At 45.0% G+C, this 13,530-nt stretch overlaps 1 protein-coding gene across 2 annotated transcripts in view; it reads right to left on the bottom strand.

Annotated features, from left to right (window-relative positions):
• mtcl2 (microtubule crosslinking factor 2) overlaps nt 1–13,530 on the bottom strand; it is a 90,304-nt gene that overhangs the window by 11,351 nt on the left and 65,423 nt on the right. Inside the window, exons 6-15 of one of the 2 annotated variants that reach the window (XM_070967754.1) lie at nt 13,141–13,308; nt 12,027–12,180; nt 11,317–11,887; nt 10,392–10,689; nt 9,342–9,575; nt 6,763–6,900; nt 3,787–3,912; nt 2,942–3,172; nt 2,489–2,605; nt 2,194–2,361 (exon numbers count right to left, since the gene is read on the bottom strand). In XM_070967754.1, the coding sequence (XP_070823855.1) occupies nt 2,194–2,361; nt 2,489–2,605; nt 2,942–3,172; nt 3,787–3,912; nt 6,763–6,900; nt 9,342–9,575; nt 10,392–10,689; nt 11,317–11,887; nt 12,027–12,180; nt 13,141–13,308 (2,205 nt within the window). The remainder of the gene's footprint in view (nt 1–2,193; nt 2,362–2,488; nt 2,606–2,941; nt 3,173–3,786; nt 3,913–6,762; nt 6,901–9,341; nt 9,576–10,391; nt 10,690–11,316; nt 11,888–12,026; nt 12,181–13,140; nt 13,309–13,530) is intronic. The other variant, XM_070967755.1, reaches the window with a different exon arrangement.

Genomic DNA, 13,530 nt, shown 5'->3' with positions numbered 1-13,530 from the left:
CTTCATCCTCCCTTCATGAGGGAAGTGGACTCAACAGATGTGATGAATGAGCGATCAGAGCTTCAGAGCTTCCAGCTGCTCACTCTGTGTCATCGCGGAGACAGCAGGTGTTTCGAACATGTCCTACATGCAGGATGGATGACTGAGGCGCAGAAAAAAAAAGGGGGCATGTGTGTGCTGCGTGCTTTCAGGGCTCTGGATATCGTTTCTACTCCGCTGACGATGTTTGTTTATCAGGCTGAACGGCGCAGATAATTTCCTGTCAAGCAGTTTGACAGGTAGGACAGTGTTTGAAATTGAGTTGACTCGTTCGACAAAGCAACAGCTGGAGGAGCCGCTGGGCCTGCCAGGACGCCTTGGCACTGATGTCTACACACACACGCCAACACACACACACACACACACACACACACACACACACACACACACACACCACCAGGGCAAATTGATGGCATACTTTACAGTGTGCGTTGTTGGCAGGGAAGAGATTGGTTCCAGATGTGGCATCTGGGCCAGGGTAACACACACGCACACACACAGAATACTGGCCTCAAAGTGTTGCACAGATGTGTGTGTTTGTAATAACTTGCGACACAGTCAAGTATGATCAAATCTGAAACTAATATTTGTGTGTGCATCGACATCCACCATGATCACCCAGAGTAAAAGGCACAGCTGGGGGGATTCGATCTTAAATTAAACCACATAGGTTTGTCCATGAATTTAAACTAATAAAAGGTGCTGAGACGTCACATTTAGGGAAAGAGGAGCGTGTTATCTCTTTGTAACACTGCTCTCGCTGGCTGCCAGAAGACAAATGATCTTGCGCCGCAGCCCAATGGCTGAATCTGTCCGATCGTGACGATGATTAATGACCATGTCATGTATATTTTTGTGTTTTGGTTGCTTTATAGCGAGGGCTTCTGCTACATCACAGAGGGCCGTTTTAGTCTATGAATGCAGAGTTATGATTAGGATTTGAATAAGCACAACAGATCGCAACGGGCTAAAGCCCTGACTCCACTGAAAATCTTTCCTTTTAACATCAATTGTTTAATTGTTTTCTATTTAGCATTTGATTACTTATTTCCTGTCTAGTTGTTTCTGGTGCACCTGATATTTGTCCCCTTTTGCGACTGACCGTTGCAGCCTGTGACTATAATGGAAAATTGATGCACACTGTATCATTTGCCTGACAACAACCACAGTACTTAGGTAAATGTTGTTGCTAACTGACCCCCTCCAGCCTGTGTTGATCCTGTTAGTGCTTTTCAGAACAAAGCTGGACCTGCAGGTACGGCCTTGGCACTGTTAATCAGAGTTAACAACATTGAAAAGGCTTAGTAATTGCTGAACTTTACCAGGCCTCTCCTTCTTCTCTCTGTCTCTATCTTATGTCTCTCTGTCTCAATTACCATGACACACAGGCTGTCTATCTCAGAGGCTGTTAATTAAAACTTACACAATTACCACCTCTGCTGCTGTTGTGAGACAGAGAGAGAGACAATGAGGGAGGAGCGGAGGAGAAAACATTAAAACCATGACTCACAGTCTGCAGACAAGACAGGCAGAGGGAGAGGTGCTGAAAGGCTTGGATGGACAAATAAGGCAGCTGACAGATCGAGAAGCAGAAAGTCACCTTCAAGGATGTCACTGGTTCTAAAAAAAACACTTGAATACTGGCCGCTTCAGAGCAGAAACACCACAAATGGTCTTTTCATGCGTCCGCTGCCCGTCAGGTGCACGACAACTGTCCACTTACATGGAAGCAAGAAGCACAGGCAACCAAACGTCACATGGATTCATAGTAGTGGTTTACTTTGACATGTCAGACTTAGTGGTTGTAACTTCAGCAAACTTTTCTGTCGTCGATGGACGACATGCTCTGCTGCTGTTTTCCTGAGGCCATCTCCCCACAGCAATCATTTTTTTTGTCCTCATGTCATTAGCTCATTTTTTTCAGCTCGAGCATCTGATGGCTTTTAAATGTCGACATCTGTCTCCTGAGTCTGTCACCTGGCCCGGTTGACGGGAGCAAACGACTCATCCGACTGTGCTTTAAACACCGCTACATCCTGCCTGCTGCACAAAGGTATGCTCCACACTCCTGCTCCCATCAAACCAGCGAGAGGAGCAGCAGCAGCTCAAATGTACTCATATTAACACGTCTGAATTTACAGTGGTACTTCTTACCTGTGTGATGAGACTCTTTAGTTCAGTCCTCTCCACTTCCCATGATGCCTTGGCCTTGGCGAACTGCTGGGTGAGTTCCTGGGAGCCTTGCCTCTCCTGTCGCAGCTCTCCGCTCAGATCCTGCAGCGCCACCTTCAGGTCTGCCAAGGTGCTGCTCACAGCGCTCGACTGCAGGGACAGACAGGTAACGCCTGTCAGAGTGTGTGTGGGTTTTCTTGTGTGTTCCAGCGTGAGTGTGTGTGTGTGTGTGTGTGTGTGTGTGTGTGTGTGTGTGTGTGCGTGTGTGTCCACATGCCTTGATGGTTGGGCTGAGCGGTTGTTCGTCTGCAGCAGCCTTCTTGTCACTCTGGTGGGCGGGGCTTGTCAGGTTCTCCTCCTCCAGCAGCAGGTACAGGTCCTTCAGGCTGTTCATCTAAAAACAATCAGAGCGGGATCAGCTGTCAATCACTTATGCTGGCCTCTGATATTATGTAACACACTGTCATTTTATGATTTTCTTTCATTTTATATGTATTTTCACAGGCAACAGCAAAATGTCCATCCAGCTACAATATTTAAACTCTGCTACAAAGTAAAATTTCAGATTTTATGTTAAATTAATAGAATTAAAAACCTCAGATCAACATTTTTGGGGACAAACAGAAATATCCTTTGGGGCTTGGAAATTATTACATAAACCAAAAACAGAGAACTGATTTTATCTTGGCCAAAATGAGACGTGTTGAGACGCGTTTCTACCCTCTCATACCTCCAAGATGTCTTTCCACTCTGTGTCCTTCTTGCAGCCTAGCCTCCACTGTTTGAGGAAGCAGCGCAGTTTGAGGCTGAGCAGCAACAAGGCCTGTTTGAGGTGCTGAGACTCCTGGACCAGCAGAGTCCTCTCCTGGCTCCACAGCCTCTGCTGAAGCCGAGCCTGCAGGCCCAAGCTCTGCAGCTGGAAGTCCCGACGGAGCAGAGCCTTCTGGTGCTCCTCCTGAAGCTGAGAGAGAGGGACAGCTTGAGGCAGGACAATCATGGAGGACTCAAGGCCCAAACTGTTAGCTTCCTGAATGTATGTTTGCTTATTAGTGTGTGTGCTTTCCAGTATGTATTAAAGGAAGGTTTCCATGTGTTCACAATGTCAGACATAAGTCACCAAAAGCTCATTCACTTCCTAAAACGTTGTGCACAGACAGATCATGGATACATCTAAACCTTTAGCTGCCAGACACCTCCTGTGCCTTTTCAAATTTTCTTAAATCCTTTTACAATAAAAAGGTTTTGCAAAATAAAAACCTGGAGATCCAATCAGAATATTGCCTTTGCTGACATAATGCAGGCTATTTGTGGATTTCTAAAACCAGATTTAGGATTTAAAACACTTTATTTAACAGCATCCAAGACCTCTCCAGACATTTACAGACTTTAAACAAAGTAGAATCAGAATAACAAAAATCAAATAATTCATATTTAGCTTGCCTGCAAAATAAGTGGGTTCTTCTGTATATTTGTGTATAAAGTGGAGTTCCAGTGTGTCTGTGGGAGTCTGGAGGTGTTTTGTTTACAAGATTAGTTTATTAGCGTTTGTGACAGTATTCAGTGCTTCAAACAGACCTGGGTGAGTATGAGAGAGGTTTCCCTCTGAGCCTGCCTCTCCTTCTCCAGCTTCTCCTCCTGAGGTCTGAGAGCTGACGTTTCTGCTTCAGACAGCTGAGCCTGGAGGTCACTGGACTGGATGGGCTGGAGGAGAGAAGGAGGGAGATGAAGAAAAAATAAGATTTGGGTGAGAGAAAGAAAGAAGGAAAAAAGGCGTGGGAAGGGAAATAATGATACACAGGAAAAAAGAGGGGGACAGGGAGAGAGGACAAGAAAAATGAATAAGAAAAAGAGTGGAAGCAGGAATGAGAGGAAAAGTGGGGAGGGAAGGCAGACTTAGAAAGAGATTAAAAAGGGAGAAAGAGGCGAGCGTGAGAAGCACTTAACATGGCACTTTTGTGCTACAAAACCCTTTAAATCACACCTCAGCTGCGGCACGCCACTGTATGTCCACACACACAAGCATCATCCCAAGCACCCTCCCCATGCCTCATTTGGCTGCTGAGTGAGTGCGATCCATCGACCCACCGCTGTACCATTAATGTCCTCTTTCACCCTCCACTGGGCTCTGCCTCTGTCCTCCATCACCCTCCACCCAGAACGCCACCCGGCCGCTCACAGCCCCCACCGTCACAAACGACTCCAAAATGACTCACCGGTGTGAAAAAGCGGGAGCTGCTCGTGCAAAATGAGCGACAGCATTAGAAACTGCAGCAACACAGGAGCAAAGATGGGAGCAAATACTTAAATAACACAGAATAAGAATGAGTTCATTAACTTTTATTCTCTTGAAGATATTTCGATTACACTTCAGGAGGCTTCAGCTTTGCTCATACTTGGAGGAGGAGATTGATTCCACTCTCATGTCTGTGCATTAACTATGGAGCTTAAGCCAGGAGTTGATTAACTTAGCTTAGCATAAAGACAGTCAGCTAACCTGGCTCTTTCCAAAGCTCAAATTTATTCCCAACAGCACATCTTAAGCGCACTAATTAACACCTATCTCATTTAATTGGAAGACAAATCAAAGCAGACAGCCGTACAGTTGTGCTTTTATTATTTCTTGGCGACCAGCAGCCGAGCTCAGTGACTGTCTGGGGTCTCCGCTGGTTTAGCTACGCCATGGTGACAAGATTCCAAAATGTCTCAGTGCCCGGAGAGACAGAGTTACAGCATTCCCAACAAAAACGCAACTTCAGATGTGAACGTCTGGGCAGCCACCTGAAGTCTTGCCATCACAGTGAAGCTGCCATGTTTGGTGCCTGTGAGACCAAAATGAAGACCTGCACTCGATGACTGTATTTAGCAACCAGCACTCCAGCCAGAGAGGCTGCACAGAGGTGCTGGGTGGAAGGAGAGACTGTTCAGACTCTGCCATTGAATGCTGCAGGGTACAAGTTACAGCATTATACTGAATACTGGGTGTACATAAACACTGGGTGTGTGCGCTGCTCTGTTCATCACTGCTACAAACAGTCTCTTGAATATCTGACTCTCACTTGTTATCTCTCTCTCTCTCTCTCTCTCTCTCTCTCTCTCTCTCTCTCTCTCTCTCTCTCTCTCTCTCTCTCTCTCTCTCTCTCTCTCTCTCATTCAACCTCTCCAGCTCAGATAAAGATGCAGACACACACACGGCCCTGGTTACTATGGAGACACACCAGCAAAAGGTCAACCAAACAAAGGTCCTTTCTTCCTGTCAGTCCCACATCTGACGATGAAGTCACTGTTTGCGTTTGTTTACAACACTGTGTTGCTAGCATGAGGTGCCGCCACTATACCACATTGGTTGCTTCAAGCTACAGTACGTGTGAGTTTCTATGTGTGTGTGTGTGTGTGTGTGTGTGTGTGTGTGTGTGTGTGTGTGTGTGTGTGTGTGTAAATGTGCGTATAAATGAGCCTTTAATTAACCTTTGCTGAGCCTCCTGTCATTGTGTGTTTGCTCAGGAAGAAGTGATGTCACTGCACACTGCAGGCATGTATTTGAGGGGCGTAGTCAGGGTGTGTGTCTGATTCAGGAACGCAAATATTAATACTAAACCTTCAATGTTACAAGTTGAGGGTAAAAGTTCATTGACATTGGAAATAGGCTTGATAAAAAAGTTTAGATCATGACAACTGAGCAAGCTCCGACCGAAGAAGACCATGAGATTTGGTTAAAAACTTGAAAACGCCAACGCTGCAATTTCTTCTGACATACTGACTAACATATACAGGGATACTGATGAGGCTGCAATGATATAATATAAAGAAAAATTCCAACCTGGTCGATTTACAGTTCCTGCTTGTTGTAATTTCAGCTGATCAGATCGGGAGAACATTGGGTTTCGTCATTGGATCTCATATCAACGCCAAGAGGTCGTGTTGATTTATTAAGCAGTATTTTAGTGTGTTTTATTAGCATAGAGAGGATTTCAAGGAATTTTTGGAAAGACACTTAATCCCTTTCTTGCTGAGAGTTAGATGAAAAGGTCAATGCCGCTATCACGCCTGCCTGTTAGATATGAAGCTACAGACAACAGCTGGTTAGCTTAGCTTAGCATTAAGACTGAAAGCAGGGGGAAAAGCTAGCCTGGCTCTGCCACCTGTAAGGCTCACTAATTAATAAGTTATAGCTCAGATGTGTATCTCGGATGCATACACAGAAATGTAAAAATTACACGTTGTTGTACAGGGAGTTACAAAAAAATCTCCTCTGCTGGCTGTAGTTTCATACTTTTATAATAATGGACGGGCTGGTGAGGCAGCAGACTCAGACTAGACCTTTAGTTTTTTACCTTGAAGGCTGAACCCCTGGTGTTTATTTGTCTGTGCGTATAACAGAGATACTGGACATTGAAACACTGGCTTCAGGCTGAAGTCAGGTTCAGGTTGAAAACATTTGCTAGCTGTCAGCCCTGAGACAGACTAGGCCTGAAATTTCAGGGCCCTGCAGCGCTCTGATGCGTATGTTTATGCCTGTCATGATGTGAATGATTGTGATTTTGAGCGACTCACCGATGCATCATCTGCCTCCTTCTCTTCCTGTTCCAGTGGGCAGTTTTCCTGCTTTTGAGTGTCATTGATGTCTGATTGGCTGTTCTCCTCAGTTTGACCCATTACCTCCGGTTCTGGTTGGTCCCTAAAATCAGGCTGCTGCATGCATGCATGGGCAAGTTAATGAAGAAAAAAAACCAACCAAACAAACGAACAATGAAATCATAAAGGAGAGAAGGAGGGGCAGGGGAGGAGGAGAAGTTGTGGATTAAAAACAAAAAGGAGGGGAGTGATAGAAATGAAAGGAAAACGAGACAAACAAACACAAGAATAAGAATAAAAAACAATACAACCAAAATGGTGTCCATCCGTATGACAACATTGAGAATGATGAGAAACAAATACAGAACAGAACGAGTTGAGTATGGATCTCACAAGACGAAGAAAAGGATGTAGAGGAAAAAGAGCTTGGTCAGAGAGGAGAAGGAGAGAGTGGAGAAAAGAAAGAAAAGGAGAATGGAGGGGAGAATGAATGGCTGAGGGGGGAGGAGAGAAAAAGGAAACAGAGGAGGACATAGAGGAGGGGGAAGAAAGGAGAGACGGGGAGAAACAGCAATGGGGAATAAAGGAGGGAAGGGAGAGGGAAAGAGGGGAGAAAAAAGACGAATGGGAGAGTAAGAGAAGGAGGAAGGCGGTTAGAATGAAAGGTCAGAGCGAAGGGGCGACAGAGCAACAAGGTGAAGGAGAAGGAAGAGTGGGAGCGAGGGAGGCCAGCAAGGAGGAGTGAAAGGACAGCAGGGAGGCAGTTAGGATGTAGAGGAGGGGGCATGAGGAGTAGGATAAAGGAGGTTTAAAAGGAGGGAAAGGGGGACATCGAAGTGAAGTGCAGAAACCGACGGTTATGGTGCCCGTGCAGGAGGAGAGAGGGAAGGAGGAAGGGACGAAGGGAAGGAGAGAGAGACAGGGAAAGGGAGGAGAGATCGGAGGGGTGTTGGGACTCAGAACTGGCCTCTAATGGAGTCTAAACATTATAATGTATGCTATTAAAACTTTGTATCATGTCATCATGCCTCCTCCAAACAGGCAAATTAGGTTAGATTAGAATAGAAAACACACATTTTACAGCAAACAGGTCTCTCTTGCTGTCGAGGCACTGTAACAAATATCCACCTAAACCAGTAAATTTAGTCTCCTATTGAGTCTTGACATCCTTTTAAACTTCACAACTTCATTTAGTCCAGAAAATGTATGGCGTATTCATGTTTTTTAAACATGTTCCTGACAGTCAGAGGCGAGGGAAAAAATGTCTCCGTCTCTCTGCTCATTCTAATGTGCTTTTCCTATCTTTGCAGACCTTAGGCTGAATTTTATATGGAGCACAACATGACTGAAAAAACAGCAGACCCTCAGACTGGAATAATAAATGACAAATCACTGACAATCAACTGCAGCCCACAAATTTCCCAGTGGAGCATTTCAGACTGAAAATGTGATTCATGAAGTATGATTGGAAATCTATTTAGGCTGAGCTCACTGTCTCATCTGCTGTTTCAAGAGCTCTGTGTGGACATCTCCTTCAATCAGAATCTAAACTGGACTTCTGCACCATTTTTAGGCGTTTTTTTAAGAGGTTTTGCAGTCTTGTGTTTCTATTGATATTACACATAAATAACACAGACTGTTGCGTCAATAACGACTTAACGGCAGCTAAAACAGATCAACACCAAATGACAGACTTTTACTTTACGATTTTATTGAAGTTTTTAAACGGGCCCAATCATCCTGCTGGCCTCAATATGATGCCATTCTCAGTTACACTGTAAATGTGAGTAAATCTGTTGATATAAATGAAACTTTGTATGAAACAGGTGTGAGCCACAGTGCTCATACACACTAGATGTAAACTCACACTGTACACTGAATCAGTTTTATGATGTGCTGATGAATAGATATATATATATATATATAGAAATAGAAATAAATGGTGCTTTATGTGATCTTAATAACCTCACTATGTCCATGCAACAAACAGGCTCCATTTGAGGCCTAAAGCAGCATCTAAACATAAGGTTAGGAGGCAGTTATAAAGCATGCAGAGGACATGGGTGGCATCATGTGGAGAGGTTTACACTGACGGCTCAAATCTGAATTCATCTGATGCAGCAAAAGCTGCTTTTTTCCACAATTTGTCGTCACCGAAGAGCTAACAGTTCATTTCAGACAGTGTTTGAAGCCTGTCAGGTTCATTGACAGTTTTTTTTTCTCAGAACAAAACTCATTTCACCTTTAATCTGCTAATTTCTTGTTTGCTTTTATTGTCTGTCTCTGGTGACACATCAGATTTGAGCATGTTGTGTAAATTCATTCTCCACTGTGAGGAGAAACCAAAGCGGCATGTTTAGATGGGATTGGGAGTGTTATTCAGCCAAACTAATGGTTAGGCACTGGACCAAACACACAACTGAAGAATAGAAAAACAAACTAGAGACAACAGGAAATAAAAATCCAACAAAAGTAGAAGCTTGAAATAAAAAAGATAATAAATGAAAGAGACAGAGTGACGAGGAGTGAAAAGGAGGAGTGTGTTTCTTGTCTTTTACCTTCTCCTCTGTCGTGTTCAGTCCATCCTGACCATCTCCAGAGCAGGGGAGGGAGGCGCAGGGGGAGGCCAGAGGAGACTCTCCTTCCACCTCAGGGTCCCTCCTGCCTGCTGGGGGTTTACCCAGGCCGTCTACCCGCTCTACAAAGGCCTGTAGCTGGGTGTGGAGGGCCTGGAGCCTGCTGGTCAGAGCACCAACCAGAGGCCGGTCCGCCAGGTCAGACAGCTCTGAGATCTGGGAAACAAAGAAATGATCACACAGGAGTTATTATCAGATATGTGAGGGAGCTGTGGGGCCGATTCTGCAGGCGGCTGAACAATAAGTGCAAGAAGAAGTGACAAAGCAGAAGATACTCGTGTAGTTTCTCCTCTTTCATTCGACCCAAAGAAATAAAGAGATCCATAGTTGCCTTTTAAATGTAGTTAAACTCTGGTTTATAGTGACTAAACCAAGACGTGGACTGACAGGAAACTCTCATCCTGAAACCTGAATCACAAAATCAGTTTATTTCCGGTGATGAACATTAAGTTATGCTGCACATGAACAAGCTTCATTTATATTATTCGACTTATTTATTTTCTCTTAACTGTACTGAAACTATCTGTTATTAACGACAACAAGCAGACAGAATCAAATCAAGGAGACTGTCTGTCCTGTAGAGCAGCTCTGAAATCATTAGTTGATAAATAGATTAACTGATCAACAGAAAACTGACAACAATGTTGATAATGGCTTCATTGTTGAGTTGAAAGTGATTATCAAGCAAGAAGGCAAATATTCTCTGGACAATTTGCTGCTTCTCTTTATTTCATGTCATCGCTTACACAGAACAGGCAATCAGGAGACGTCACAATGTACATTTTTCATTATTTTATGACGTTTTACAGACACAGCAATGGCTCTGTGAATCAAAGCAAGTAATCAGCAAGTAAGTACTTTACAGTACATACTTATCTTTAGGGCTTCAGTAGATTTCATGAGAAAAGGATTAACAAGGCCACTCGGTTGATGTCCAGCTTTCATTGGACAGTGTGTTCGGGGGGACTGTACCTGGCTGTGAGGCTGAGGCTTCTCCAGGTCACACGGCTCTGCTGCCTCGTTGCTGCAGACCTTGTGATAGATGGATGGGGAAGAGAGGCAGTTAGACTCCGGGGAGGTCAGGAGCTGTATCGCCGTGGAAACCAAGCGAGCCTGGTCCCTCATGGCTAGCAAGGCATCATGGTCCTTCTGCCCCAGGCACCCAGGGAGAAGGGCTGCTGCGTCAGCGTTGTCCTCGATCTTCTTTTTCCGTTCTTTGATCTCCAGGGCGTCGTTCTCACCCCCTACTGGCTCTTTGCGGTGGGGCGGGCTGATGGAAACGCAGAGAAGAGGAGAGGAGAGAAGAGTGAGGACGGGGACCCTGTGGTCCCTCGGATTGTTACCCTGCTAACACCGTAAACTAGCTTAGTGGACATGATAAGCATTATACCTGCTAAACATCAGCATTTTAGCTCTGCTGTTTTGTGTCTGTTATCATGCTGATATTAGCATTTAGCTCACAGCACTGCTGTGCATTAGTGCAGCATCACTTCTCTCTTGTTCTCGTCTTGTTACGAGATTGGAGAACGATGACAGCTGGCTTTTGAGCGGAGCTTGCAAAGAAAGCAGGCTGGCTACATGAGATAGGGGAGGACTCATTACGTCATGTCCAATAACAGTTGCTAACAAGTGTTGAACACATCTTTAAGTGGACCCACGATGAAACATGAAATAGAGAATCGGGGGAAGCAAAAACATAAACAGATTTCTACCCAAATTAAAAATCAGCAACTTTTCCCTAACTGCCTTCAATTAGGAAAAGAATGGGTCTGTTTGTTTGTATTCATTGAATTTTCAACAAAGTTGCTGAGCTGAGCTACAAAAAATACCCACACTGAGGCAATCCCAGTGGAGAACCACACTGTGGAACCACAATTTCAAGACAATGGGAAACTACCTGGTGGGAAGGCACTCAGCAGAGTCTCCAGCCTCAGCGTCAGTCTCCAGGGCCAGTCGTAGCGAGGAGGAAGAGGAGGAAGAGGAAGGTGCATGGTAGGAAGCCAGATCACAGCGCTGCAGGTTGGACAGAAGCACTCGATTCTCGTACTGCAGCTTCTTCACCTTCCCGCTCAGTTCTCCGATCTGAAGCTTCGCCATCCTGAGCTCCTCCTCCTGGGCCGGGGCGTCTGTGCTGATTAGCACCGCCCCTTCCTGTATGGAGTGCACCGGGCTGTCGTTGAGCAGCCCATCCGTCAATGAGGTTAAGGAGTTGGACGACAGCGAGGACGCTGGCGGCGGGAGTTCAGATTTATAGCGGTTAATCTCATTCATCAAGAGTTTGTTCTGTTCCTCCATCTCAATGAGAGACCTCCTCAGTAGCTCCGCCTCCTCCTCCACAAACTGGAGGTGTCTCTGGAGCTCCATGACATTTTCAGAGGAAGGCCCTCCACCGAGCACCATGGCTCCACCTCCTAGGCCAAGACCTGCCCCCAGACCGCCGCCGACACCAGTCAGCTCTTGAGGACCATCTAGAGAAACAATATAATGAGAAGTCAAGCAACAAAAAGCCCATTTTACACTTACAACTAAATCACGCTGTGCTGTACAATATGTCCAATTAGGTAATTCTACCTGTTGACAAACTGATTAAAGAAATGTATCAATGACCTTGTGGTCCCTTCATGTCGTCCATCTCAGCGCGGAGCCCCCTGTTCTCCACTTCCAGCTCCACGATGCGTCGACTCAGCAGGTTGGCCTCCTCCTCCACCAGCTTCAGGTGGACTCTGATCTCCGCCTCACGGGTGTGGGGGGAGTCAGCAACCTGGAAGGGGAGCCAGATCAAAAGTCAAAGTCAAAGTCGGCTTTATTGTCAGTTTCTTCACATGTACCAGACATACAAAGGAATCGAAATTCCGTTTTCCACTATCCCACGGTGAGACAATTTCAAGTAAAGCGCACAAGCACAAAGAATAAAGACAGACGTGTCCTAACAACTACATTAAAATAAATACTAAAAATAAACAATAGAGAATAAGAGTTCACAGTGTAAATGTGTAAGTAGCAGCAAAAAGTTTAAGTTAGAGGATTGTAATAGAGATAAATAAAAGAAGATAAAAAGAGATAAGGAGAGGAGAACCAATACTACCAGTCCTGAATAATTAAATGCTCATTAATAATGCAAATGACTACAAATTCAACATTTTAAGGAGTAATTGTAGTAAAATAATTGTCTGTTTTCTTTGTTTGTTTGTTGAGGTGTTTGTTAATGTTTAGTTTTCAGCATAAAATGGCTCAAAAGTCAGTTTGATTTAATGAGCTCTGTGTGAATGTTTTGGCTGTTTCTAACACAATGCACCTCTGTAGAGTTTTCCCAGGCCTGTTTGGCACAGGGGGGATAAGAACCATTTGGGTTTTATATGGGTACAAAGGGTGGGGATACTTCACAGACCACGTCCACCATAACAGCCAAGTGGCACCGTTTCGCAGCTCTCAGGCAAACACTGAGAGGTGCAGAGCTAAATGCTGAGAAAAGACAGAAACTCAGCTTTCTGATTTTCACTTCTATGGGCTGCATCACAGCTCTCCATGTGAAACGAAAATCCTCACCCTTCTCCCACCTCCTCCATTCCACGGTAGGTTTTTGATTCTCCATACAGCGATCTCTACTTTGCCAGCTCCTGTTTTACAGCCTTATTCACTCACCACTAGTTTGTCTGCTCTGCCGCTGTATAAAATGGCTTTAAGCTAACATCTAGGTCTTTCCGTCCTCCTTCATCCTCACCTCCTCCACGGTGAGTGAGGCGTTGACGTCTCCGTACAGCGACCTGTATTTGGCCAGCTCCTCCTTCATGGCCTCGCTGTCCTTCACCAGCTTGGTGAGCTTCTTGCACATCAGGGCTGATTCCTCTTTGGCAAAGTGGAGCTGACACTTCAGGTCTGAGCTGTCCTCCTGCAGTGACGGGACAGAGAGGGAAGAGAACCCTGAGGTGACGCTGATACGGAAAAACTGCTGGATCACACAGAGGATGACACGCACTCACATCTGTCATCAGTGCTATTGACCTTTCAGGCCTATAACTAGATTAAATGATCAGTCAATTACATCAAACTGATTCATCTTTGCAAGTAATTCACTAAATAAAAAAGCCAAATATTTGTGGGTTTAAGCTTC

The sequence above is a fragment of the Chaetodon trifascialis genome, chromosome 8 (genome assembly GCF_039877785.1).
Source record: "Chaetodon trifascialis isolate fChaTrf1 chromosome 8, fChaTrf1.hap1, whole genome shotgun sequence".
NCBI lineage: Eukaryota > Metazoa > Chordata > Actinopteri > Chaetodontiformes > Chaetodontidae > Chaetodon > Chaetodon trifascialis.
This window is presented reverse-complemented; position numbering and strand designations above follow the sequence as displayed.